Source organism: Tachysurus vachellii, chromosome 15, assembly GCF_030014155.1.
Source record: "Tachysurus vachellii isolate PV-2020 chromosome 15, HZAU_Pvac_v1, whole genome shotgun sequence".
Lineage (NCBI taxonomy): Eukaryota > Metazoa > Chordata > Actinopteri > Siluriformes > Bagridae > Tachysurus > Tachysurus vachellii.
Window position 1 is genome coordinate 5,140,551 of NC_083474.1, and position 27,558 is coordinate 5,168,108.

Consider the following 27,558-nt stretch of genomic DNA (forward strand, 5'->3'; position numbering starts at 1 on the left):
GAAACCCCACATTTTAGACAAACGGGGGCGCTAGTGAGCCACTTAAGAGACACACCTTTGTCTGACCTTTTTGTCCACACTTAACAGCCGACAAATGTGATGTATGTGTCAAATTTCAAGTTAATCTAAGCACGCCAAAAGACTTAAATATGCCTGAAAAAGAAAGTAAAGTTTGACACGTTACCATGAGAACAGTGTTTGAGATATCAAAAATCCGTTCGCAATTTCGCATCTGCAATATCTCTGCACCATGTTGGCCAAGTCTGGTCTCAATTGCATGAATCCCCTAGGAGGAGTATTTAAAAGTTTACTGCATGAAGCTGACAAAAAATCCACCTTTGTGACTGACACACTTCCTGGGGCCTGTTGGTGGCGCTATACCTGGGACTCACAATAAGCACATAGATGCGATCGGAATCCTTGGCCGAACATACACACCGCGTGTCATCACAATAAGACATTTTTTGCTTTAGATATTAGACACTTTCTGTTTCTCTGAATTCGCCATAATTTTGTCGCCTCGCCATGGCAGCACCGTTCGAGATATCGAAACTCACTTCGCAATTTAGCAAGTGCAATGTCTCGGCATCATGTTCACCACTTTTGGTGTCAATCGCATGAATCCTCTAGGAGGAGTATTTAAAAGTTCATTGCATGCAACTGTGAAAAAATCCACCTTTGTGACTGACACACTTCCTGGGGCCTGTTGGTGGCGCTATACCCGGGACTCACAATAAGCACATCGATGCGATCGGAATCCTTGGCCGAACATACACACCGCGTGTCATCACAATAAGACATTTTTTGCTTTAGATATTAGACACTTTCTGTTTCTCTGAATTCGCCATAACTTTGTCGCCTCGCCATGGCAGCACCGTTCGAGATATCAAAAATCCCTTCGCAATTTAGCAAGTGCAATGTCTTGGCATCATGTTCACCACTTTTGGTGTCAATCGCATGAATTCCCTAGGAGGAGTATTTAAAAGTTCACCACATGCAACTGTTGTGACTGACACACTTCCTGGCGCCTGTTGGTGGCGCTATGTCCGAGATTCACAATAAGCACATCGATGCGATCGGAATCCTTGGCCGAACATACACACCGCGTGTCATCCCAATAAGACATTTTTTGCTTTAGATATTAGACACTTCCTGTTTCTCTGAATTCGCCATAAATTTGTCGCCTCGCCATGGCAGCACCGTTCGAGATATCAAAAATCCCTTCGCAATTTAGCAAGTGCAATGTCTCGGCATCATGTTCACAACGTTTGATGTCAATCGCATGAATTCCCTAGGAGGAGTATTTAAAAGTTCACCGCATGCACTTATAAAACAATCCAAAATGGCCGACTTCCTGTTGGGCGGAGCTCATAGTTTAGAGCGCGAAAGTTGTTCGGGTCGATGAGATCTATATGCGTACCAACTCTCGTACATGTGCGTACATAATTGCCCGATCTGTGCACCAATGTTTGTTTTTGCATTACAGGGGGCGCTACAGAGCCCCCCTGCCACGCCCGTATTCCAACCTTTGTCCAATCCTAGTGTCGCGCGACTCTGACGTGTGTGCCAAATTTCAAGAGTTTTCGAGCATGTTAAGGGACCCCAATTGGCCAATGTGTGGGGAAAAAAAAAAAAAAAAAAAAAAAAAAATAATACTCCCGAGGAAAAACAATAGGGCTTCGCACCATTCGGTGCTCAGGCCCTAATAAAATACAAATATTTTATGCTAGCAACATTTAGAATATTTATCTACAGTACATCATTAAAATGGCTGTTGTGAATATGGTCATAATGCCAGGGTACATAGTGCTTATGAAGTTTATCCCTCAAGCGTCCAAGAGTCAGCTAACAAAAGTGCTCTGTAAATTTCAACAGTGTATTTGCTAGCTACATAGTTAGACTAGCCTGCTAGCATGTGTGCTAGCAACAGGTTATGTTACCTCAGCAAGTACATTGCCAGCTCTTGACAGGTTAAGACCGGTTAATCTAATTTGTGAATGATTTTCTGCTGTTCCTTGTAGGTGGTAGTCCACTAACCATGGCTACAGGTGGAATGGGAAACTACAAGCCTCGGCAGATGGAGAGCCATGTGATGCTGGAGGAGGAAGAAGGGGGCACGCATCCAAGAAAACGGATGAAAAAAGGGGGTAAAAGAGGAGGGAAAAAATCCCGTCGAAAGCAACGGGCATAAGCAACAAGCTGCAAAAAAAATTAAAAATTAAGAAAATGTAATCATGTAGCTTTGTAGTTAAAACACTATCATGAAAGTAATACTATAATAATAATAGTAATAAGTGCTAGTAAATACAGTAATAAATACAGTGCAAACTGGTTGGTGTGCATTTCTTCTGTGTCTTTTTATATATGTATATAAGGCAAAATACAGATCAGATGACTTGCAGCAAACCACAAAAACCTGAATTGAAAACGTCTGGTGTGGGTTTAACAGACTAAACTCCAGTAGATGACACTGGTACTTGGACACGGGCCTTCATGCTGTGGTCCAACTTGCAAATCCATCCAGTCTGCATTGATTGTGGATGTGTGTATGTTTGCTTGTGCTTTAATTTAATGATATAAATGCTTCAGTGTTCTGAACACATGATAGAAATATGTATCATGAGGTAGATGCTGTGGATGGAACCTCATGGAGAACCAATAGGTGGCTGTAGAGTGTGTCACTTGACATAAAGATCATAAGAATTACTGAAAACAGTTCATGTTCAAGTTTACTTTAATATTCGGGTGCATAATTTGGACTTTAGATACTACTGAGTAAAAACTTCATCCAAAGATAAATGACTGGTGTCTGAAATGACTGATGTTTGTACTGAAGATGTTTTCATCACACTCAGTGCTGTTTAATACTGATCATTTTACATAAGAGTAATGACTCATAATTACACTAGACTACACGAAACTCAACCATTAGTCATAATAATATTCATTGAAGACCATACTTACAGGTGGAATGGGAAATTACCTAAGGTTAAGTGATTCCTTTTTTATGTATAAAAATAAGCAGATTTTTATTCACATTATAAGATACCTTTGGTGAGTTTTATTTAGAATTTCTCATTCAGTTGTAACATAAACCCATGTTTTTAGATGGTAATGTATAAATCAAAAAGGTTTATTTGTAGGAGATCCTCCTACAATCTGATAAATTTGGAGCATCTAAGCATAAAAAGAGAGGATGAGTGGAATGAGATTGCTGCCCGAATCAACATGTACTAATTTTCTAGACTCTTACACTAAAAAATTCATGTATTATTGTGTACACTCAGGCAACCCGGCTTTTGTACGTTTTTCTTATTTTATATTTTAAGACATTTTCCACTTGAATTTTGGGACAACTGCAAGTGGAAAGTTCATGGAACCATACCTAATAATCCCTAGACTTATGTGTCATTCAAGATTTCACAACACACTCAGATTAATGATAAGGAAAATAAGAAAGAAACCAGCAGTCAGCTGAGAAAGTTGCAGTATGACCTAAAAAGCTGCAGTAACGACCAATATATGGATGGAGGACATAACACTGAAGGAAAACAAATGGAGTGATGTAGCAGGACAGATTAGAGGAAAATCTGATCTCACCAGCCAAGAAGCTAATCCTAGAAAGAAGATGGACATTTCAACAAGACAACCCCAAACATACAGCCAAAACAACTCAGGAAGGTCTTGAATGTGCTAGTTAACCTCTTGGATCCAATTGAAAATTAATAAAGGGGTATTAGAAGGGTGATTAGATGGAGCATCTTAACCTTGGGGAAGTGAAGATGATTTGTCAAAAGGTACAATTCTGCAAAAAGCAAAGTACTTTAAATGTCTTTCTTCCAACAACAGCTTTGCAACACAGTACTATTCTTGGTCATTTGTGGTGTTCAAATTCTTTTGCCCTATAAGTTAGATTTTTTTAAGCATATATTCGTCCATGCTTAGAAATACATACTATTTTGTTCATATTTGCACTCATGTGGATTTTTCTTCTATGATAAGTAAAGTAAATAACAAAAAAGCTCTCTCTATCTCTCCCTGAACAGTGCAATATAATGTTAATGAAGCAACTAAACTGGTTCAGAAAGGCATTGTGAATAATAATGAGCTTAGATTGGTTTCTGCCCTCAGTTCTCCAGCAAAAAAGATTATTTTGCCAAATGTCCCTCCTTTATTTCAGAGGAAGCTCTTGGTAAAGAGTTGACTCATTACAGGCGAATGGTCTCCCCATTAAGTAAATCCCCTTTGGCTGTCAGTCTCCACTAGTTAAACACCTGGTATCTTTTAGAAGAGTTGTTTTTATTTTTTTTAAAGAAGGGGTAGAAGAACTAAAAGCTGTTTTTAAATTCAATGTTTATGGGTTCAACCACAGTATTTTTGTTTCTTCTGATGCTGGTATTAAATGTTTAAATGTTTAAATGTGACAAAATAGGGCATTTGTCTCAGGGCCTGCCCTGAGACCGAGTGACCCTAGTGCTTCTGAGCAACTGGGGCAAGATGTAGCTGAGCCTGCTGGTGTCGTTCCCCCTGCGGCTACAGTTTGGCCAGCTGCTGAGGTCCCTGGTGTGGTTTCTGTGCCAGAACCAAAGGAGAATGAATCCCAAGCTCAGCCTGAAGCCCAGAACCTCAGTGGAGCCATAGCCGCCACGGAGAAGCCTGCTTGCCCGACCCGGCTCTGGTGAGGCCGCGCATGGCCGAACTGGTATCGGAAAGGCCCAGTGAGGTGGAACCATACCTGGAAAAGGTCAGCTCGGCCAAACCGCTCCAGGAAATAACATGCTTGTCACAAAAAAGCTCAGTGTGGTCTGGCTCAATGCTGGAGCTGCCTGCGCTGGCAGAGGCAGGCACAGAGGTGCAGGACCACCACCCAGAAACACCAGTCACTACACCAGTACAGGGGGACGGGGAGACGTGGAGATGGAAGATGAGCCAATGTTTAAAGTACAGACAGGAAAAAACAAGGGAAGTGACAAGGGAAAAAGCAGGCAAAGAAAGAAACAAAGGTAGAGAGTCCGACAGCAAAGACTGCACGTCAGATTCTGTCTTCACCTTTTTCCCACAAGAAGAACAGTTAAGTGTTGAAGAGAAGGAACTTTTATTAATGTGGAAGTCTTTTGGTTAAAGAAATTGATAACAAAAGTGAATCTGGAAAACTTTGATGATGACCTATAGAATGTGTTATGTGTTGGAGAAGTTTTTACCTTCTGTTTATTTTATCTACATTTTATAATGAGTGGGATTCACATTGTGAGTTTGAATATTAATGGTGCAAGAGAGTACAGCAAGAGCTCTAAATTATATGAACTTTTAAAGCAAAAGCATATTGCTATTGCCATGTTACAGGAAACCCACAGCAATGCCAGTAATGCTGCTGATTGGGTGAAGGAGTGGGATGGGTTGGTGATTTTAAGCCATAACACAACACTAAGTGGTGGCGTCACCTTGTTGTTTGCTCACAATTTTATTCTTTGTTCTTATTCAGTTGCAGAGATTTTAAATGGGAGGCTTTTAAAAGTGAAAGCTTTTTATGAAGATGAGGTTTTAGTTTTTATCTGTGTGTACGCTCCCACCAATGCAGTGGAGAGGATGGTTCTTTTAGATAAACTTAACAATGTTATTGCTGTCTGCAACAGAGCTGATATTCAAGCCTGAATGTAAAGCCTAAGAGTGCCTACTGGCATTTTAACACGGCACTTTTAGAAGACGCTAATTTTAGAGAGTCTTTAACTTTCATTCATTCATTCATCTTCTACCGCTTATCCGAACTACCTCGGGTCACGGGTCACGAACTACCTCGGGTCACTGTGCCTATCTCAGGCGTCATCGGGCATCAAGGCAGGATACACCCTGGACGGAGTGCCAACCCATCGTAGGGCACACACACACACTCATTCACTCACGCAATCACACACTAGGGACAATTTTCCAGAGATGCCAATCAACCTACCCTGCATGTCTTTGGACCGGGGGAGGAAACCGGAGTACCCGGAGGAAACCCCCGAGGCACGGGGAGAACATGCAAACTCCACACACACAAGGTGGAGGCGGGAATCGAACCCCGACCCTGTACTGTAGGTGTGAGGCAAACGTGCTAACCACTAAACCACCGTGCCCCTGAGTCTTTAACTTTATTTTAAATCTGAGAAAGCAGCTTTTAGCTCATTACAGCAGTGGTAGGATGTGACTAAAACACAAATCAAAGTTTTTTGTCAAGAGTACACTCTCACTGTCACAAGAGACATTGTTAGATCTCTGAAAGCTCTGGAGATAGAAACAGTGGTACTCCAGCGTTTGGAGGCCACAGGAGATCGAGGGCATATTAAAGCCCATAAAAGCAAAAAATCCAAAATGTACGACCTGTTAGACATTTCAGCACAGGGGGCACTGGTCCACTCATGCTTTAAAATCACAACTGAGATGGATGCTCCTTCCAAATTCTTCTTCAGTTTAGAGCAAAAGAATGGGGCGAACACTGGGGCGAACGATGGTCATCAATAACCTTGCCGTGTCATCCATCTGGCACAAGCTGGCATGCGTGGATCCGCCACCAAACCTGCTAGCAAACATTCAGGCCCTGCTGGTGGATTTCTCCTGGGACGGTCTACACTGGATTCTCCAAAGCATCCAGTGAGTGGTAAGGGGCACAGATAGTAGAGGAGAGTTTCCTCATGGATCTGCCAAAGCTCCCAGAGCAAGCGGAAAGGGAGTTGGATATAGAACTGACGCTGGAGGAGCTTCACGAGGCTCTCCAAGGCATGGAGAATGGACGGGCGCCAGGAATAGATGGTCTCCCTGTTGAATTCTACAAGGCTTTCTGGACAGTAATATTGCAGGATGTGTTGGACGTCCTAAGGTCAGCGTGATCCTTGGTCAGCTCCCACTGAGCTGCAAGAGGGCCTTCCTGACCCTACTGCCAAAAAAGGGAGACCTGACACACCTCAAGAACTGACGCCCAGTGTCACTACTGTGCACTGACTGAAAGCTGCTCTCAAAAGCAATAGCCTCGAGACTGACTAAGGTAATGGAGCAGCTCATTCACCAGGAGCAGACATACTGTGTGCCTGATAGGTCTATATTCGATAACGTATATTTAGTTCGTGACATTTTGGAAGTCTCCAGGATGAGCATGAATATTTGTAGAAGGTGCTGGAAACCTTCGGGTCCAACTCAGGTTTCATAGCCATGGTCAAGGTGTTGTACATTGAAATTGAGAGTGTACTGAAGGTTAACGGTGGTTCATGTGCCCCTTTTAAAGTGTACAGAGGTATACAACAAGGCTGTTCTCTGTCCAGAAGGTTTAATGTGTAAAAGATTTGGTTTTAAGTACTTGGGTGTCTACCTTGGTAACAATGAGTTTTTAAGTAAAAACTGGGATTGCACTGTAGAGCACATAAAGAGCAGACTGAGTAGGTGGAAGCGGCTGGTCCCAAGGATGTCCTACAGGGGAGAACGCTGGTCATCAACAACCTTGCTGAATCATCCATCTGGCACAAGCTGGCATGCGTGGATCTGCCACCAAACCTGCTATCAAACATCCAGGCCCTGCTGGTGGATTTCTTTTGGGTCGGCCTACACTGGATTCTGCAAAGCATCCTCCATCTTCCCAAAGAAAAAGGGGGTCAGGGGCTGGTCCAGTTATCCAGCAGAACTGCAGCCTTCCACCTCCAGTTGATACAGAGACTCCTCAGTGGACCCAAAGACTTAGTATGGAGAGCAGCAGCCAGTGGACTACTATACTCAGTCAGAGGACTGGGGCTTTACAGAACATTGTTTTCAATGCACACAAAAACGCTGGACATTACTGGATTACCAGACTTGTTAAAAGTTGGAATTTTTAAAAAAATAAATACGGGGCTGCAGAAATCTACACTGGCTGCCGGAGGAGCCTCTGGTGTATGGCGGACGTCTAGATATCTCTAGTGTGACTGTCCCAGCACTGTCCAGGACTCTCATCTCCTCAGGTCTAATAACACTATGGGAGTTACTGAACATCACAGGAATCACAGACCTGTCACAGACAGAGGATCTGGGGACTGCGGAACCTGCGCGTTGTCAATCAGCTCTTACAGTACACTGCTGGAGGTCCTCCCTAACATCTGAGAAGCGTGTTCGGCTGATGGACTATCAGTATACAGAGACTGGTCCTGCAGAGAAGGAACCGTTTCCCCAACTGAACATCACTCCCTACGTTGACTCCCCTCCTGAAGTGCCGATGTCAGGGGGAGATGAACTTTGGTACAGTGTTGGGGAAGCTGCAATACAGAGCCTGTGTTAAGGTTTTAAATAAGAAAAAAACTGAGTGGGAGGGTAGACACCCCATGGAGAAGTGTACTTGGTTTTAATGATGATATTAAACCAGAGTGGAGACACTGTATTAACCAAAAAAGCTGCCGACCTCCAATGGAGGAATTTGCACTGTATTCTCGCTGTGAACTCTTTTATTTCCATTTTAAACCCTGATGTTGCACATGATTGTCCATTCTGTTCACAGAGAGAAAGTGTTTTTCATGCTTTTATTCACTGCTCCAGGTTACAGTCTTTCTTTGTGTTTTTATTGAGCTTTTAAAAAAATTTCAGTGTTTTATTCTTGGTTTTAAATATGTCAGGAGAAACAGGTTCAGGTGCCAACTAATCAATTTTATCTTTGGTCAGCAACAATGGTAAAATACCTGAGCCGAAAAAACAAAGTTTTTTTTTTCAGTGCACAAAACACTGATCCTGATGCTAAGATAATTTTTAACAGGCAAGAATTTGGATTGATTTTAAACTCTACAAAAGCATAAATGACTTGAATATGCTTGAAGCAGTGTGGTGTTGCTCTCTGAATGCACTGTGCTCTGTTGTAGAAGGAGAATTATTCTGCACCAGTAATGAACTAATCATCAGTCATGTTTTAACCCAGTTTATATAATTACATTTATTTATTTATTTATTTATTTATGAAGTCACTTTGATTTGTACTATAGATGACTCTCTCTCTCTCTCTCTCTCTCTCTCTCTCCCTCCCCCATCTCCCTCTCTTTCGCTCTCTCTTGCTCCCCCTCTCTCCCCTTCTCTCTCTTTCATTCTCTCTCTCTCTCTCTCTCACTCTCTTTTTCTCTCTCGCTCTCTCTCTCACTCCCCCTATCATCCTCTCTTTCTCTCTTTTGCTCCCCCTCTCTCCCCTTCTCTGTCTTTCATTCTCTCTCTCTCTCTCCCTCTCTCTTTCTCACTCTCTTTTTCTCTCTCGCTCTCTCTCTCACTCCCCCTCTCTCTTTCTCCCTCCCCCCTTCCCCCCTCTTTCTCCCTCCCCACCCCTCTCTCTCTCTCCCCCCTCGCTCTCTGTCTGTCTGTCTGTCTGTCTCTCTCTCTCTCTCTCTCTCTCTCTCTCTCTCTCTCTCTCCTCCTGTAGTTGTATCAGGGGTCACCAGGGGCGCTGTTATCTTCCTGCATCAGTTTTACTGTTTTTGTTTTTTTTTACATTACAGCGCTTCCTTTGCTGGTTGGTAACGTGGTTGTCAGTAGGTTCCATCTGTACATGCGGTTAATGCTGTTGGACTTAATAAATAAATGTAGAATGTACAATTCGTCTTTAAATGCACTGCAGATGTAGCACGAGCTCCTTTAGACTAGCGCTAGCTGCTAGCTAATGCAGTGACTATAAACAAACCAAAACAAAGACCTTACTCACTGAATTAACATCCGTATCTCAAGTATTTCCACTGGCAGCAAAACATGGATCGTCTAACATCTTTTGGAAGTAAGTACATATAAATGAATCGCTAGTAATTCATCTCAAACGTGCAATAGCAACATAGCTAACAGTTAGCACCGGATGCTAAGGATGCAGAGTTTTAATTAAACAACTCACGTAGTTATTTATGCCTCTGTTCAGATAAAAGTCTCGTGTTGACTTGTTTTTGTAAATGTTTCACAAACTGCATAGATGCTTAAGGTAAAGCCTCATTCTAGTAGCCTCCCTCTGTGGTGAAAGGGTTCACCATTTGACCACCAAGTGTATCAGGTGCAAGAGTGGTGTTGGGAATAATAACTAAACCACATCACTATTAACACACACACACCGTATCTACATGGTGGACTGGTGTCCTGCTGGGCTCACAATGGCACAACACTCCTCATATCTGGTCCTGTGGGGGGTCTTTTGCATTGGCAGACAGACAGACAGACAGACAGATGCACTGACAGACTGTGTGCATAACAATAAATTATCTAAAGTCAAACCTATATTTGAGTTTTGCTTTCTTGAGCACAAGGAAAGGAAATCTGTAAACAATTATTTTTGCATAATCTTATCTTTTTGTCCTTTAGATGATCCTTTTGACAAGCCTCCATGTCTGGGTTGTTCCTCATACTTGGTGGAGCCCTATGTAAAATGTGCTGAATGTGGACCTTCACCTTTTGTCCTCTGCCTCCAGGTGACCCGGCAATTTACACACAACCTTGTGTTCTTGTATTTGTACTGCCTTGTTCTTTTCTCACCCATATGATTGTAGCTTAACTTACGCACGTGTGTGTGTGTCTGTGTGTGTTTTGTTAGTGTTTCACTAGGGGCTATGAGTATAAAAAGCACCAGAGTGACCACAAATATGAGATCATGGTAAGAAAAAAGACCTGTTGATATAATGATTTGTGAGAAAAATGTAAGGAACATATACATGTATAGCCTGAAGATTTATTTATCTGTGTTCTCTATTCTTTTGAGCGCTTTCATTTCTGGGGTTGGTGGTTCAATTCCCTCAGGTTTTCTCACTAGTTTAAAGACATATATAACCTGATGGCATCTCTGATTTGTCTGTAGTGTGTGGATGTGTGTGATTGTGCCCTGTGATGGATTAAACCCCATCCAGGGTGGCCATCCGTTTGCTCTTAGTCCCATGGGATAGGCTTCAGGCTCCCCATGGCCTGTGTAGGTACACATAATCAGTACACAAAATGGATAGATGGACAATTTCTTTAGAGATTATACATGGCACAATGTGCGCACTTGTGCCACATTACTCATTACACCAGCAGCTCATTGCACTTCAATATCATTTTATAATTCTTTAATTAGAGTGAGAGAAGCAATTCAGCAAGTAACTTGAGTACACTACAATAATAATAAAATGTAGTTCAATGCTCTGTATATTATACTTAAGTTTTGCTGCTATACATTTAGGCAAATTTATTAAACTAATCAATTAACTTTTTTACTAATTATTTCTTGGAACTGTTTTTCATTGTAAGGAAGGAGGGAATGAGGGCATGGAAACCTTTATTATTGCCACATATACATTACAGCACAGTGGAATTCTTTTCTTCACATTCAATTCAATTCAAGTTTATTTGTATAGCGCTTTTTACAATTGACATTGTCTCAAAGCAGCTTTACAGAACATAAACCTAGAACAAAAGGTTAATATAAAGAATAATAAAGATTAGTAGAATGCAAAATTCATGATTAATATTGGATAGATTTAGTTCACAATGTGTTTGTATTTATCCCCAATGAGCAAGTCTGAGGTGACTCAGTCAGCAGTGGCAAGGAAAAACCCCCTTAGACGGTAAAGGAAGGAACCAGACTAAAAGGGAAACCCATCCTCTTATGGGTGACACTGGAGGGTGTGATTATAAAAATACAGTCAAACAAATGTTGTATTGATGTAAAAGGCCACATGGAGTTAATATCTCCTCTTAAGTATCGCAGAGTCTGACTGGAGCTGTTAGATCTCTAGATGCCTCAGGAGATCCCAACTGAGGCGCCGGAGCGCAGGGGCAGCTATGATACAGCGCCCCTGGAGCAAGGAGGGTTGAGGGCATTGCACAAGGGCCCAACAGTGGCAGATTGGCAGTGCTAGGGCTTGATCCTCCAGTCAACAACCCAGAGCCCACTTGAGCCACCACTGCCCCAAGTATGATTGTAGTTTAGTGCCTCAAGTGTAGTAACAGTATGATTGGTTTGTGTGAGAGCGCTCGGGTGTTTAGCGTCGTATGGATCAGTTTGTATATAACAAATTCTATAATCTCCTGTAAACCTGACTTGTTTCTGTTTTTCCTAGACGTCAGATTTTCCTGTACTGGAGCCTGGCTGGACTGCCCAAGAGGAGATGGCTCTTCTAGAAGCAGTCATGGACTGTGGCTTTGGGAATTGGTTGGTATAATTACCCAAGTCATGCTTATAATTACTAACGACTGGTTATAATGTTATATAGAGTGTTGTGTTCAAATATTGTGGCATAATAATTATTATTGTGGTTATTATTAATATTATTATGTAGAATAGGTTATTATTCATGTAGAATATCTAACAGATATGTTGTGCTTTACGACACTTTCAGTTTAATTCAGTTTTATTAGCACAGTGTTTTTTAACAATGTACATGAAAAGAGATCTTACTCCTTGCTTTCTGTGATCCTACTGCAGTAATGTCAGTTACTGGTACAGTTAAACTTGTAGTTTAGAAGATTCTGGTATATAACGAAGATTAATTCACTTATCTGACTTTAGCATAACACTCTGAATATGTAATATATAATAAGTACAGTGTAAACAAATATATAAAAACTACTTGACAAAATTGCAGTCACACAAATCTTGATTTAAACTCCACCCAGTGAAGACTCATTATCAAATCAAATCAAATTTTATTTGTCACATACACATACATACAGAGTACGACACGCAGTGAAAGGCTTTTTGCATCTGTCCGGTATTCAAACATAAGGAATGCATCACAGGCTGGGTTTATACATCACATTAAAGGGTTTAAAGATGTCTTATTCTTTTTATTTTTTTTTTATTTTATTAGTTTATTTTAGTTTATTATTTATCACCTTGTCTAATAAACTCGTCTAATACTCATTTTATTTAATGTATCACATTTACTCTGCCCAATCTTTTCTAAATGAAATATTCTTTGCCTGCCCAGTTTGTACTGTTAGGATAAATGGCAAGGTGACTTCCATCCAAACTGCTGAGATCTTAAACATATTACAGTATAAGATTACTGATACCGTATGGACCTCTCTGTATTTCACCTAATTCTGATGTCTAAACAGGCAGGATGTGGCTTACCAAATGCGCAGCAAGACCAAGGAGGAATGTGAAGGGCACTACATGAAGAACTTTATCAACAACCCGCTTTTCTCTTCCACTCTGCTCAGTCGGAGGCAAGTGGAGGAGGCTCGCTCACCCGATACTGCCATCCCGTTTAAACGTAAGAGACCGTCTGCAGAATTGTCTGTGAAATAGGTGATTACCAGTGCAATAAAGACACATACTACAGAGTATTGCAAAGATGGAACAAAGACACATCCAAAACACCTTCAGTGCATTCATAAGATCTGAAGATGTTGGTGTTGTTGATGTCCTAGTATCTTAATCAGATTTTTTTTCCCCATCAGCCTGTGATGATCCTCCAAGACCTTCATTTGACTCTCAGCTTTCCAGGGACATGGCTGGTTACATGCCAGCTCGTGCAGATTTCATGGAGGTCAGTGCTCTGTGTTTTCTTTATTCTGGAATACATTTTTTTGGCAAATGAAAGAAATATGCATTCATGGTGGTGGTGGTGGTGGGGTGGGGGGGGGTCCTTCAGGTGTCTTCAGGTCGACACTTTTATTTATTATTTATTTGTGTAGTCGTTTGGTCATCACCAACATCTGTAAGCAACTCAATAACCTCGAGTGATGACGACAGTTAAAACACAACAGATTTCAGCATGTGTTCCAGTCATTTTTTTTTTTTTTTTTACAAAATGTGAAGCAACATTCAGAAACCAGGTGATGATAACCAATAATTCTATAACATGTAGGAGTTTATCAGTCTCTGACGTTGTTCTGTGACTTGGTCACTGGACTGTGACTTGGTCATTCTAACACCTTGAATATCGTTTTTCTCTTGATTTGCTGATGTGTTTGGGGAATATTTCCCTGTTTTGTGAGCCGTTTTCAGCCCAGCTTAAGATGATGGCCTCACATTTGACTCAATTATATTCTGGTCTTAAGTGAAGCTCATCTATGTTTATGTGTCTGCTTGTTTCCCAAGGCAGAATGGCTGATAAATCATCAGCCCTCTAACCGCACGCTTCTCTTAACCTCATTTCTGGTTTGTTCGGGTGCAATATTGTAAACATGTCATGTTCTGTAGTCTTTCTGAAGAGTAGGGACTTTTCTCTAGCCACCCTTCTACGAAAGCCATAAATATTTAGTCTTTTTTTATTATTAAATGTGTGCTGTCATGATCATATACATATAATGTACTTTCAGAGGCCTGTAAGTCACATGATGTAGCTTTTAGGTTTTTCTTTATATCTCAGTCTGACATTGGACTGAATTTTGCAGCCTTGAAGTCCTTCTCACTGCAAAATGGTGAATTTCACTGTCAGCTACTGGATGTGTCCCCGGGTAAAAATCCTGGTTTCTGAACGTTGGTTTACCTGTGGGGGGTAAAATGACTACATATTGATATCTGTTGTGTTTTTAATGACACTTGATGTTTCTTATATTGCCTCTAAAGTTTGGTGAGAATGAACCAGTTGTTATTTAAGCCTCAGTTGCTTAGCTGTATACGTTGAGATTAAAAAAACGTTTGCTCTGGATAACGGCGTCTCCCAAATGCCATAAATGTAATGTATATTTGTCTGTTTTATATTTAAAAATCGTTTTATTTGGGCCTCCGTCACTGATGTGTTCTAAACAAAAAAGCATGATGAAGTTAGATTATTAGGGCTCAGTGTATAGGGTGAAAACAAAAGCAGGAACTTTTCATCAAGTGATGGAAGATGAAATTTCACACCCAGATCACCTCAGACGTGCATTGGCATTGAAGAGCAGAGTCCGAGCCAACAGTGCATTACAAATCCCTTAAAGTAAATCAAGTCTTGATCGTGATCAGTCGTGTAATTTACATCTGGACGAAGCAGTGATCTCAGCAGTTTATCTTTATAAGTGAACTGCATGCAGCTGACCAGACAATCAGCTTACAATCAGCAAGCTTTTCCGTACATGCTTCAGTTCTCTCAGGCAGTGTCATGTAGTTTAATAGGAAATTATCTGGCTAGTTGTTTTTCTGTCATCACTGGGAACTTCTCACAGTCTGCAGTCCTGCACCATGGATGTTATCCGACTGTTCCATTCAGTTTATCTTTTAATCAGAAAAGTGTTTGGTAACTTTCTTTAACAACATACAAAATATCTCTAACACTAAAGACAAACTTTTGGAAATCTAAATTGTGATTTATTTTATTTTATTAATGACAATAATATTCAGGTCTGTTTCTAATGACAGATCATTTCATCCAAACGTATGAATAGTGGCACAGAAATGATCACTTAAGTTTAATTTTTATGAGTACTGATGTCTTCATGTGACGTGACACATCACCAAGCATAGCTACAATTTAACGAATTTAATTTCTACACTCAGTGTGTCAGCGTTTCATAATACCAGTAAAAGATGAATATGCTGTAACTTCTTTATAGTAATGTACGTTATAATTTTCCATCACATATTTATTAAGTAATAGAAAGAAAAGTGTGCGATTGATGCAGCCGCTGACTCGTTTTTGTTTTGTTTTGTTTTGTTTTTTGTTTTTTTTGTTTTTTCAATTTTTTTATTTTAGGAATTTGATAATTACGCAGAATGGGATCTGAAAGATATTGATTTTGTTGATGACGACTCTGATATTCTTCACGGTAAGTGTATACAGCCAGATTCTAAACAAAGCCCCTGTCATTAATACAGGATTAATAAGACACATACTGCAAGTTTATAAATATTTCCTGTTTCACTGGAACATACAGTTTAGGTTACAAGTTTACATCCCACTTGCTAAATCTGCAAAATGTTAATATTTTAAAAGAAATAAGAATCTTATATACAGCAGTTTGTTTTTCAGCTCTGAATAAGCAGTTTCACATAATAGATGTAGATAATAACAGAATCTACACAAATGACCCAGTTCAAAAGTTTTCAACACTGTGTGTTGTTACTTGGAGGATCAGTGACCGTTTTTATGTTTTGATAGAACTCTTCACGAGTCCATTGTTGATGAAGATCAGAGTTTCTTTAGCAGAGGAGAAAATGAGCGAAAGGTGAAAAGGGAGAGAAATGTATTGTATACAGTATTTAATAATAGTGAGTTAATAAGATGATACAGATTAGATCGTGTAGGGATTATTTTTGTGACCAATCATATTCGAGATAACACCTCAGATACAGTGCAGAAACGACATTTTATATATATATATATATATATATATATATATATACAAGTCTCTCACAGAAGTGAGTACAACTCACATTTTTGTAAATATTGTATTCTATCTTTTCATGTGACAACACTGAAGAAATGACACTGTGCTACAATATAAAGTAGTTAGTGTACAGCTTGTATAACAGTGTAAATTTGCTGTCCCCTCAAAATAACTCAACACACAGCCATTAATGTCTAAACCACTGGCCACAAAAGTAAGTATACCCCTGAAATTGTTCAAATTGGGCCCAGAGTGTCTATTTTGTGTGGCCACCATTATTTTCCAGCATTGCCTTAACCCTCTTGGGCACGGAATTCACCAGAGCGTCACAGGTTGGCACTCCACAGGTTGGCACTCCACAGGTTGGCACTCCACAGGTTGGCACTCCACAGGTTGGCACTCCACAGGTTGGCACTCCACAGGTTGGCACTTCATGGAGGAGTGGATGAGTTCTCTTCCACTCCTCCATGAAGACATCACGGAGCTGGTGAACTTGAGCTCCTCCACCTTCAGTCTGAGGATGACCCACAGATACTCAATATGGTTTAGGTCTGGAGACTTGCTTGGCCAGTTCATCTCCTTTACCCTCAGCTTCTTTAGCAAGGCAGTGGTCATCTTGTAGGTGTGTTTGGGGTCATTATCATGTTGGAATACTGCCTTGTGGTGCAGTCTCTGAAGGGAGGGGATCATGCTCTGCTTCAGTATGTCACAGTACATGTTGGCATTAATGGTTACCTCAATGAACTGTAGCTCCCCAAGTGCCAACAGAACTCATGCAGCCCCAGACCATGACACTCCCACCACCATGCTTGACTGTAGGCAAGACGCATGTCATTGTACTCCTCACCTTGACACCATCCAAACCAAATAAGTTTATCTTGGTCTCATCAGACCTTAGGACAAGTTTCAGTAATCCAGGTCCTTAGTCTGCTTGTCTTCAGCAAACTGTTTGCTGGCTTTCTTGTGCATCATCTTTAGAAGAGGCTTCCTTCTGGGATGACAGCCATACAGACCAATTTGGTGCAGTGTGCGATGTATATGGTCTGAGCACTGAGAGGCCGACCCCCATCCCTTCAACCTCTGCAGCAATGCTGGCAGCATTCATACGTCTATTTCCCAAACACAACCTCTGGATATGACGCTGACCACGTGCACTCAACTTCTTTGGTGGACCATGGCGAAGGCCTATTCTGAGAGGAACCTGTCCTGTTAAACTGCTGTATGGTCTTGAACTTCCAGTGACTAGTATGAGAGCGTGAGAGCGATAACACCAAATTTAACACCTCTGCTCCCCATTCACACCTGAGACCTTGTAACACTAACAAGTCACATGACACCGGGGAGAGAAAATGGCTAATTGGGCTCAATTTGGACATTTACACTTTTACTTACTTTTGTGGCCAGCAGTTTAGACATTAATGGCTGTGTGTTGAGTTATTTTATATATTTATATATATTTATTATAAATATATTTTTATTTCTATTTGTAGCACAGTGTCATTTCTTCAGTGTTGTAACATGAAAAGATATAATAAAATATTTACAAAAACGTAAGGGGTGTACTCACTTCTGTGAGAGACTATATATTCTGCCGCTATGGCATTTAGAGATACACTAACATCTCTGAAACAGAGCCGAATTGCCATAGAAGCAGAAATGATATAATTTGTCTCTGACATTCCTGCGCTGTGTCGGAAATGTTAACGTTTACATTTACATTACATTTTTATTGCATTTTAACATACAGATGTTAGAGCATCTCTAATGTGATGGGTCACGAACATAATCCCTACACAACATAGACTCAAATATCTTAACATAGTGACAAAGTGAAGGTTTATAATAGACCAGATTTATTAAAATATTAAATGCTCCTGTTTTCTTTTTATTGGACAACCAATCAGTCATTCAAAAGGATGTGTCTATACCCTGAGCGGTTCCAGGAGATTCCTGATTTATTCAGATTAACTGATTCATTTGTATCCATTTATTATTATTAAATATCTTGTTAAGGGAGAAAAAACAAACACAAACTGCAGTTCATAAGCTCTCGGATATTTCTTTTAAGTTATTATCATTTTGTTGGTTCAGCAAGGAGAACGTAGACTTCCTCAATTGTATAGTCTACCTGGTTAAATCTCTGCCATCTGGTACAACTGCAACTCTCAAGAAAACAATATTAACTGAAATTAGACATGGACTTTGCTATAAGGATTAAAAACATTCCCCAAATCAGTGAATTAAACTGGATCTCAGCGACTTGTGGTTATCTAAAGGTCCTTGATGGTTGCATGTGTATTAATAAATCTCTAATTAACTGGATAAAAACATTGTTGTTTCAGTTCCATGTTCTAAAATTCTGTTTTCCTTTTGTTGCTCATCTTCAGCACTTTATAATACAGGATACAAACAATAAGACCTTTCAAGATTGAGAAAATTATGTGTAAATTCATTGGTATTAAAGGCGACAGTGTGATTGAGTTATGAACCAAAAATCAACCGTTTGGCAGTAAACTGCACACGAGACTCGTTTCTTCTGGTGCCAGTAATTATGAAATAATTTTACCCATCAGAAATCATTTAGTCATTTGAAAATTATTTTTTGGCCAATTCTGTTGCCATACTAACACTTGTTCAAGAATATTCACACATTGCATCACTTTTTGTGGCAAATTAACAGTTATATTTCATTTTCTAGCTCTTAAAATCGCAGTTGTGGACATCTATCATTCAAGATTAAAAGAGAGACAGCGAAGGAAAAAGTAAGTTTAAACTCGGATGCTGACCTAAAAAACAACTAGTGTGTTAGATTCAGGTGCTGTGTTTTCCCTCCATCACAAATACAGCACATGAAGGATATCGATTAAATTCGCCACATTAAATAAGGTGCCATTGAGGTGAGGTGCACCGGATGGTGCTGGTGCTGGTGGTCAAAAAAAAAGTTTGTTGATACCTGAGCATCGCCCCCATGTGCACGTCAGATTCCACATGTAGTTCCTCTTTGTTGTTATAATAAGCTCCATTCTACTGGGAAGGCTTTCTACTAGCTGTTGGATTGTGGCTGCGGGGATTTGTGCTCATTCAGACACCATAGCATTAGTGAGATCAGACACTGATGTTTTGTGAGGAGGTCTGGGTCAGTGTGCTGGACACGCGAGTTCCTCTACCGATCCGAAGGTCATGAGTTCGAATCCTAGGTCCACCAAGGTGCCACTGCCGGGCCCCTGAGCAAGGCCCTTAACCCTGATGTATAAATTGAAATAAAAATGTAAGTAACTCTGGATAAGCTAAATGCCTGCTAAATGCCAGATATGTAAATGAAATATACTCCTTCCTCGGCATACCACGTGTTCTTCCACCTCCCTTTGTGTTCATGGACATTGTCATTCTGAAAAGATTTAGAAAACTGAAACTTTATGATCACAGTTTGAGGAAGAACCACATGTGTGTGTGATGGTCAAGAGTCATCAAACCTTTAGTCATAAAATGTACATGTATGAAGAATGTAGAAATGATCTAGATTAAACCAGTGGGGGCGCTAATCAAGCATGTGTCTATACAGGGATCTGGTAGAAAATAGCTTTTAATGAGCCATGGCTATCTGAAGCCATATCAGATAGCCAAGGGGGGCCTTTTAGTAGCATGAGCTAAAGCCAGCGCTGTTCTCTGACCCTCCCTTTGTGCCTTTGAAACCTTTGTTGAAAGGATTGTGTTTCTGAGAACCAGTCTGAATCTGGTTTATGGTAATGATGGTCTTAATAAGAGATCCTAAACCGGACACTCACACAGAGCACCGCAGTAGGAGTGCTGAGCTCGGATCACGTTTCTGCTTTATGGTGAAGTCACAGGAATAGAACCTCGATCATCAGCTCACTGATGTGCTCCATACGCTGGACAGACTGGGCCATTTCCCAACATACGCTCTAACTGTTAGAATACACTAGCTAGAATATTATATATTTTACAGCTCTCATTAAAATGCTCTAATGCCTTTCACAGCTCTATATTAGTAGTTGTTATAGACTGTGCAGTGTGTGTTAATGGTGTAAAAATCTTCTGTTGTCTCTTTCAGGATCATTCGGGACCATGGGCTCATAAACTTGCGAAAGTTTCAGAGTAAGCACTTTTTAAAACACAAATTATTGCTCACTGTCCACTTTAATAGGAACACGTGTACTTGTAACAGTAGTTATTTTTGCAGCCTTTCATTCATGTAGCAGTCATGCAGTTCGGGACAAGAGCTTCAGTTACTGTTCACACCAAACCTCCGACTGGGCAAAAAATCCAAATCTCAGTGACTTTAACAGTGGCATGGATGATGGTGCCAATGGACTGGATTCAGTATTTCAGAAATTGCTAATATCCTGAGATTTCAGGATATTAGTCGGTAGAGATTACACAAAATGGTGATCGATAATTCTGTTGGTAGAAACACCTTGTTGATGAGAGAGACTAGAGGAAAATGACCAGACTGACCTGAGCTGACAGGAAGGTAATATTCACTCAAATTGGCACTCTTTCCAACTGTGGTGAGCAGAAAAGCGTCTCAACATCAAATCGTGAGGTGGATGGGTTACAACAGCAGAAGACCACATCAGATTCCAATCCTGTCAGATAAGAACAGGAATCTCAAGTTCAAGATCAAAGTTTTGCTTTATTGACAATAGAAATTAAATAAAGCAGTGCAAGGCACATGGCAGATAAAGTGCAAATGAGCAGACCAATGCTGCACAAAGTGACTAGTGTATGTCATCTTATGTTAGTATGAGGGGGGAGTGGAAGGACCTGGGGATGTGGGATCTGGAGGGGTGGGGTGGGTTCATAGATCTGTGGTGCCTGGGGCAGAAAAGGGGAGGGGGGGCAAGTTAGGGAGCGAGTTTAGCTTCCTGACAGCCTGATTAATGAAGCTGTCTTTCAATCTGATGGTCCTGGCCCGGACACTCCGCAGTCTCCTCCCTGATGGCAGCAGACTGAAGAAGCTGTGTGATGGGTGGGTGGGATCACCTGCGATGCAAAGGGCTTTGCGGGTGAGACGGGTCTCGTAAATGTCCTGGAGGGAGGGGAGAGAGACACCATTAATCTGAGGCCATCATGGATGCATACTTACCCAAACTGGACAGGAGTGGAACTTGATGTGGTCTTCTGATCTACTTCTTACTTCTAAGATCTTCTGGTCTTCTTCCTACTGCTGTGACTCATCCAAACTGACCTCATACTGAACTCTTACCCCAACACCGATTGACAGTTTTCTGTGCAAATCATTGGAAATGCAAATGCAGTGTGAAATGTGATTCCATTTGAATTTTGGCATGCTCTATACACAACACAAAGAAACTGAAATGACAAACAAGTTAACTGTTATTGCTATTTCGATAGAACAAATGCAATTGCAAATAGACTTTGCTTTTGTAATTTGGCAGACGGTGTACGATCATGTAAACGAACACGCAGAGTAATGCGATTTAAATTGTCACAATTTTTGCATCCGCAATTTGAAAATACAGATACAAGTACAATTTGCAGTTAGTACGATCTTCCTGTTCTGCTCATGGCGATGTTTAGATGCTAACAGTACCGTTAGCAGACAGAAGCAGCAGTCAAACTCCGGGATCTACCTTTTCATGCCAAATAGACCCTGTGCACCTCGTAATATAAGCTCTGGGTGCAAGTCTTTTCGATCAGTCAACCTGGTCCAGTGCCAGAGCAACATTTAACGCCTGTTATTGCTCTTCTATGAATAGTCCAGCATGAAATGAACACCCTGTCTCTAGTGATAAGAGACGCCAGCTTCTTAAGCTGGTATTGATCTGACCTCTCAGCGAGGGCAAGGCCAGCGCTCTCACTAAATTGAAACCCCCCTCTCTTGTCACAGCGATTCTTCTCCTCAAATTTTGATCCTCTCCAGCTGTCCTTTATTTATTTATTTTTTTCCTTCCGTTCTGATTCTACTCAAAACCCTGTCGTGTTCGCTAAAGCTATCAAGGTTGGCTTTTCTGTTTGTTTATCAGCTCTGTGCCACCTTCCTTATCTCCTGCTCTCTCAAGACAAAAGACTGCCAATAGTTGCCGTGGAGCTGCAGGCCAGTTGTCATGGAGACTGGCTGAGATTGTGCGTGTGTATGTTTGCACAGAGTGAAGCATACAGTGGCCAAGGCTTTGTGAGAAATGTTGTGCAAATCTAGCGGAGGCAGATTCTCAAGAATTGAATGTTTAATAAGGTCCAATCAGGCAAAAGATAGACTTCCAAAATAATGCTGATGTCTCTTTCTTCTGTGTGCATTCAGTAACGGTATGTGGGGTATAATTAAACATCAGACCCCACAAGGGAAGGAATAGCTGACATATGACAGTTTTGACTGTATTTGGAAATGTGACTGGTCCCCATCTTTTTTATTATTATTATTTAACAAAAAAAATCCATAAGAGACAAATAGATTTTGTCTTTAATTTTTTTTATTGCGGTTAGGATTGGATTTAAACATTAATAAGCATTAATTAGCTACATAAGTTATTGTTAGTCGATGGGCCTCATAAGGATACTAAGACAAGTGTGTGTGGGTGTGTGTTTCTCTTCACAGTACTGGAAAGACGTTACCCTAAGTTGGTACAGGATCTGTATGATGCCATGAGGCGCTTTGCCAGGGTCATGGGGCCACTAGAGCACGATAAGTTCATTGAAGCCCATGCTTGTGAGTATTAAATCATTATCATTGTATTTTTGCCTTACAGCTAATTTGTGTTGCGTATTGCAGAAAAAATATGTCCAGAACTTTCACTGACTTCCTCAGTTACTTCTGTCTGTTGCTGCTGTTGTGATGTGACATTTCCCATGTGACCCTGCACTTAACTGTAAACACTTAACACCCAGGCTGAGCATTCGAACCTCATGGGTTTCAAAGCGTCTGGATCAGCCTGCATCTTGCTGTTATCTCATGCTGTTATTCATTCATTCATTCATTCATTCATTCATTCATTCACTCACTCATTCATCTTCTACCGCTTATCCGAACTACCTCGGGTCACGGGGAGCCTGTGCCTATCTCAGGCGTCATCGGGCATCAAGGCAGGATACACCCTGGACGGAGTGCCAACCCATCGCAGGGCACACACACACTCTCTCATTCACTCACGCAATCACACACTACAGACAATTTTCCAGAGATGCCAATCAACCTACCATGCATGTCTTTGGACCGGGGGAGGAAACCGGAGTACCCGGAGGAAACCCCCGAGGCACAGGGACAACATGCAAACTCCACACGCACAAGGTGGAGGCGGGAATCGAACCCCGACCCTGGAGGTGTGAGGTGAACATGCTAACCACTAAGCCACTGTGCCCCCTGCTGTCATTCAGTGTGGCTATTTTCATTTCACTGCCATCCTGAATGCTGTTAACAATGAACGTCGTCATAAAGCAGCTTTACAGACATACGGTGTAGGTTTGAATCCCTAAGGATCAAGCTGGAGCTAAGAGTTGCAAAAAAGGGAACTCCTCTTTAACAATTCATTACAGTACAGACACGTAGAAGTGTACAGACAAACCGACTTGTCCTTTACACTGTCAGGGATCTTTTTTGACATGGTGGCTAATGTGTAGTTTGTGATACAGCTGTAATTTTTTTTCTCCTTAATGTCTGCGTCTTGTGACGATTCTGTTACTGTTAAATTAGACCAATGGTCTGGAAATAAGAGGGGTGAGTATAGTATGAGCCACTGAAAGGGAAGAAGAGCACCAAGATGTAGCTTTCAGCCCTCATTTACCACACTGGTTGTTTATTATGTTCATTTACACAAGCTGATATTCCTAAAAATCCTTTAAATTCAGAAACTCCACTGGAGTGTGTTTAAATTTACACACAAAAATACAAGCGAACGTAAACCTTGACTTCATGTCATATTTGCATGGTTTACTGCCTTTATTATTACGATTATATTCTGGGTTTGTTTTATACTCTCCTTCTCTCAGTGGAGTTTGAATTGAGGAGGGAGATTCGCAGGCTGCAGGAGTACAGAAGAGAAGGGATCCAGTCTTTTTGTGGTAAGATGAACTCCCCTGACAGTCCGCACTGTAACACAGAGCCCTGGTGCTTTGACCTCATCAACATGCCGTCCTGTCCTCTCACACAGAGCAGGCGGAAGGGACCTAGTGGTGATTCATGACACTGATTTATGACTTCAGCCCATTTTTACTCACTCGTATATTCACTTTCCTTTATTTCAGTTTTGATTATATAGATTGTTTTTGTTTTTTAGCAGTGATTATTTGAGATTATGTTCATACTTTAAACTCTACAGTCTGTAATTATGCAAAGGTAACATATACATTTGGAGTAGTTTAGAAAACAGTTATATATTTATAATACTTAATTTTTCTTTTTAATAATATATAAATGTAGATGGCTTGTTGATGCGTGTTTTTTTTGTTTTTTTTTTTTCTTCCTTCCCTCCTTTTGTACCATGAGGAAACAGCAGCACATTTTAACCACATGATGGTACCCGAAGCGTTTTGGCTTTTATTATGATTATGAATTTTCCTGAATAATTCATGGAAGCGTTCTACAAAAATGTGTTTTGAATAGCGGATTACTGAATGCACTAGACATCTACCCATAGACCTTTTTACCAAATAAATACACATTTTGTTGTTGTCCTCTTTTCCTTAAGTACAGAAAGCACCGCTGCAGTGAATAAAAGTTAGACTGCAAAAAAAAATTGATTTGAATCTCGCACGTATGTCCTCATCATTGAGACGTGTGTTCTCTGATTCAGGAGCGAAGGTGTACGAGCAGGTGAAGCAAGCACGTGAGGATGAGCGGAATAAGAGGAATATGCTGTGTGAGGTTCTTCAGTACATTCATGACGGTCGCGCCTGCCAGCAGTGGCTCCACAAACAAGCTGCCATGTGAGATCTGCATCCTTTCCCTTTCCTTCCAGCTCTCCTCCATGTACATACATGCACACAGCTGTACTTTTGTCTGCTGGGGTCCATGATAACAGGCTTATTGTACTAGCAGCCTCAGACTTACGTGCTGTGAGAATTTCCCTGTTAGTGTCTCTCTAGATATTTAATAGTAAATTGAGGTCAATATTGTGATCTATATAATGAAGGACAGGTCGGAGTTTCCGGTGTATCATGTGACAAACCACAAACTCGTTCAGACACTTCGATATCTTGCTCAACTTAAAAGATGTTATTGATGCGGTTTGAGACAAAAATGATCAAGCGCAGAATCTAACAGCTTGCACTTGGCTTAAAGATTTATTAGGAACAGAGTACAACTGAATAACTGAAGAAATTATGCAGTGATTATTCAGATTGTGTGCGTAGTGGCTCTCAGCCAGCTGTAGTGCGTGTGTGTGCGTGCGTGTGCGTGCGTGCGTGTGCGTGCGTGTGCGTGCGTGTGCGCGCGTGTGCGCGCGTGTGCGCGCGTGTGCGCGCGCGTGTGCGCGCGTGTGCGTGCGTGTGTGCGCGCGTGTGTGCGCGCGTGTGCGCGCGTGTGTGCGCGTGTGCGCGCGTGTGTGCGCGTGTGTGCGCGTGTGTGTGTGTGTGTGACTGCACCCGCGTTACTAACTCGTGTTTTTCTCTGACAGTGATGCTGGCATTACTCCCACCATCACTACCATCACTACCTCAGGTGAGCTGCTACACACTCAACACACTCTCTCTCTCTCTCTCTCTCTCTCTCTCTCTCACACTCTCTCTCTCGCTCACACTCTCTCTCCCTCCCTCTCCTTCTCTCTTTCCCTCCTTCCCTCAGTACGTAGCCACAGGCTGAGATGTGTTAATGTATTCTGCCGTAAATATACTCAGCAAAGACACGTGTGTCTCACGTCTGTCTCCTCCTCCTCACTCTTGCTCACTCGCTCGCTCACTCGCTTTTTCTGCTTCTCCTTAATCTTCAGTGTACAGCTAGGCCACGTCTATGCTCAGTTTTGTTGCTGTATTTATACATCATGTTAATATCCTTGCTAAGTTCCATATCCTGCATCCCAGCAATTCAACTGTTAACTGTAGAAACTGAAATTTATGTCACACAATAAATTGCCTAAAGTGCTTTTCTAAATCTCTAGATTCTTTAAGGATTAACATACAGAGTCTCACAATTATTAACATACAGAGTCTCACAATTATTAACATACAGAGTCTCACAATTATTAACATACAGAGTCTCACAATTATTTTGCATCTGCTTGTAACAGGGCACGGTGGCTTAGTGGTTAGCACGTTCACCTCACACCTCCAGGGTTGGGAGTTCGATTCCCGCCTCCGCCTTGTGTGTAGAGTTTGCATGTTCTCCCCGTGCCTCGGGGGTTTCCTCCGGGTACTCCGGTTTCCTCCCCCGGTCCAAAGACATGCATGTTAGGTTGATTGGCATCTCTGGATAATTGTCCGTAGTTTGTGATTGTGTGAGTGAATGAGAGTGTGTGTGTGTGTGCCCTGAGATGGGTTGGCACTCCGTCCAGGGTGTATCCTGCCTTGATGCCCGATGACGCCTGAGATAGCCACAGGCTCCCCGTGACCCGAGGTAGTTCGGATAAGCGGTAGAAAATGAGTGAGTGTGAGTGCTTGTAACAACTTGCTTTCTTTGGAATTGACAGGAAGACGAAGCGCTCCCCCTCTGAACTTGACCGGGTTGCCAGGTACAGAAAAGCTCAATGAACGGGAAAAAGAGGTATATATTTTTTATATATATATCTGAGTGTGAAAGTTTGCAAACTCATTCTTTCTTGATTGAATGGTGTGTGTGCAGTGCATTAGAGGCGCAAACACTGACATGCAGTTTTATTAAAAGTTCAGAAATGTTTCACACTTTTAAACTGATAGATCTTCTATTTTCTTCCAACATTAACAAGATTTATCCTGTTATTACTAAAAGCCAATGAAGGAACATCAATGGAATGTGACAGGAAAAATAGATTTGTTTTTACCACAGCATTGTTGAAGTCTCAAATCTGATTGGTAGCTCTGACAGTAGATTTTATCAGCAAACTTTTGAAGACTTCGGCAGGAAGGAATTGAACAATTTGTTCCTCAGGAGTTCTTGGTTGCTTAATTCTACTCGACTATAAACTGTTGTAGAAAGGACATTATTTACATTATTTATTGTCCAGTGTCACTAAATGAGGATGAGGTTCACTTCTGAGTCTCAAGGTTTCTTCCTCATATCATCTCAGGGAGTTTTTCCTTGCCACTGTAACATAAGCTTCATTTAAAAAGAGCTTAAAAACGAATCATATGCAAGCTGCTGTTGTTTATCAGGGCACACTGTTACTGGCATGTAATCAGCTGCTTCATGTTTTTCACATTGATTATTTTGCTATT

The 27,558-nt window shown here is 41.2% G+C and overlaps 1 protein-coding gene across 1 annotated transcript in view; it reads left to right on the top strand.

Moving 5' to 3' along the window:
- The first annotated feature begins 9,451 nt into the window (after positions 1-9,451).
- The window catches only part of tada2a (transcriptional adaptor 2A), an 18,606-nt gene continuing 499 nt past the window's right edge, over positions 9,452-27,558 (top strand). Inside the window, exons 1-14 of the mRNA XM_060887647.1 lie at positions 9,452-9,739; positions 10,309-10,415; positions 10,538-10,597; positions 12,039-12,130; positions 13,039-13,196; positions 13,384-13,472; positions 15,603-15,675; positions 18,935-18,998; positions 20,309-20,352; positions 22,814-22,924; positions 24,202-24,273; positions 25,005-25,137; positions 25,827-25,870; positions 26,835-26,908. Coding sequence (XP_060743630.1) covers positions 9,715-9,739; positions 10,309-10,415; positions 10,538-10,597; positions 12,039-12,130; positions 13,039-13,196; positions 13,384-13,472; positions 15,603-15,675; positions 18,935-18,998; positions 20,309-20,352; positions 22,814-22,924; positions 24,202-24,273; positions 25,005-25,137; positions 25,827-25,870; positions 26,835-26,908 — 1,146 coding nt within the window. The 5' untranslated portion in view covers positions 9,452-9,714. The remainder of the gene's footprint in view (positions 9,740-10,308; positions 10,416-10,537; positions 10,598-12,038; positions 12,131-13,038; positions 13,197-13,383; positions 13,473-15,602; positions 15,676-18,934; positions 18,999-20,308; positions 20,353-22,813; positions 22,925-24,201; positions 24,274-25,004; positions 25,138-25,826; positions 25,871-26,834; positions 26,909-27,558) is intronic.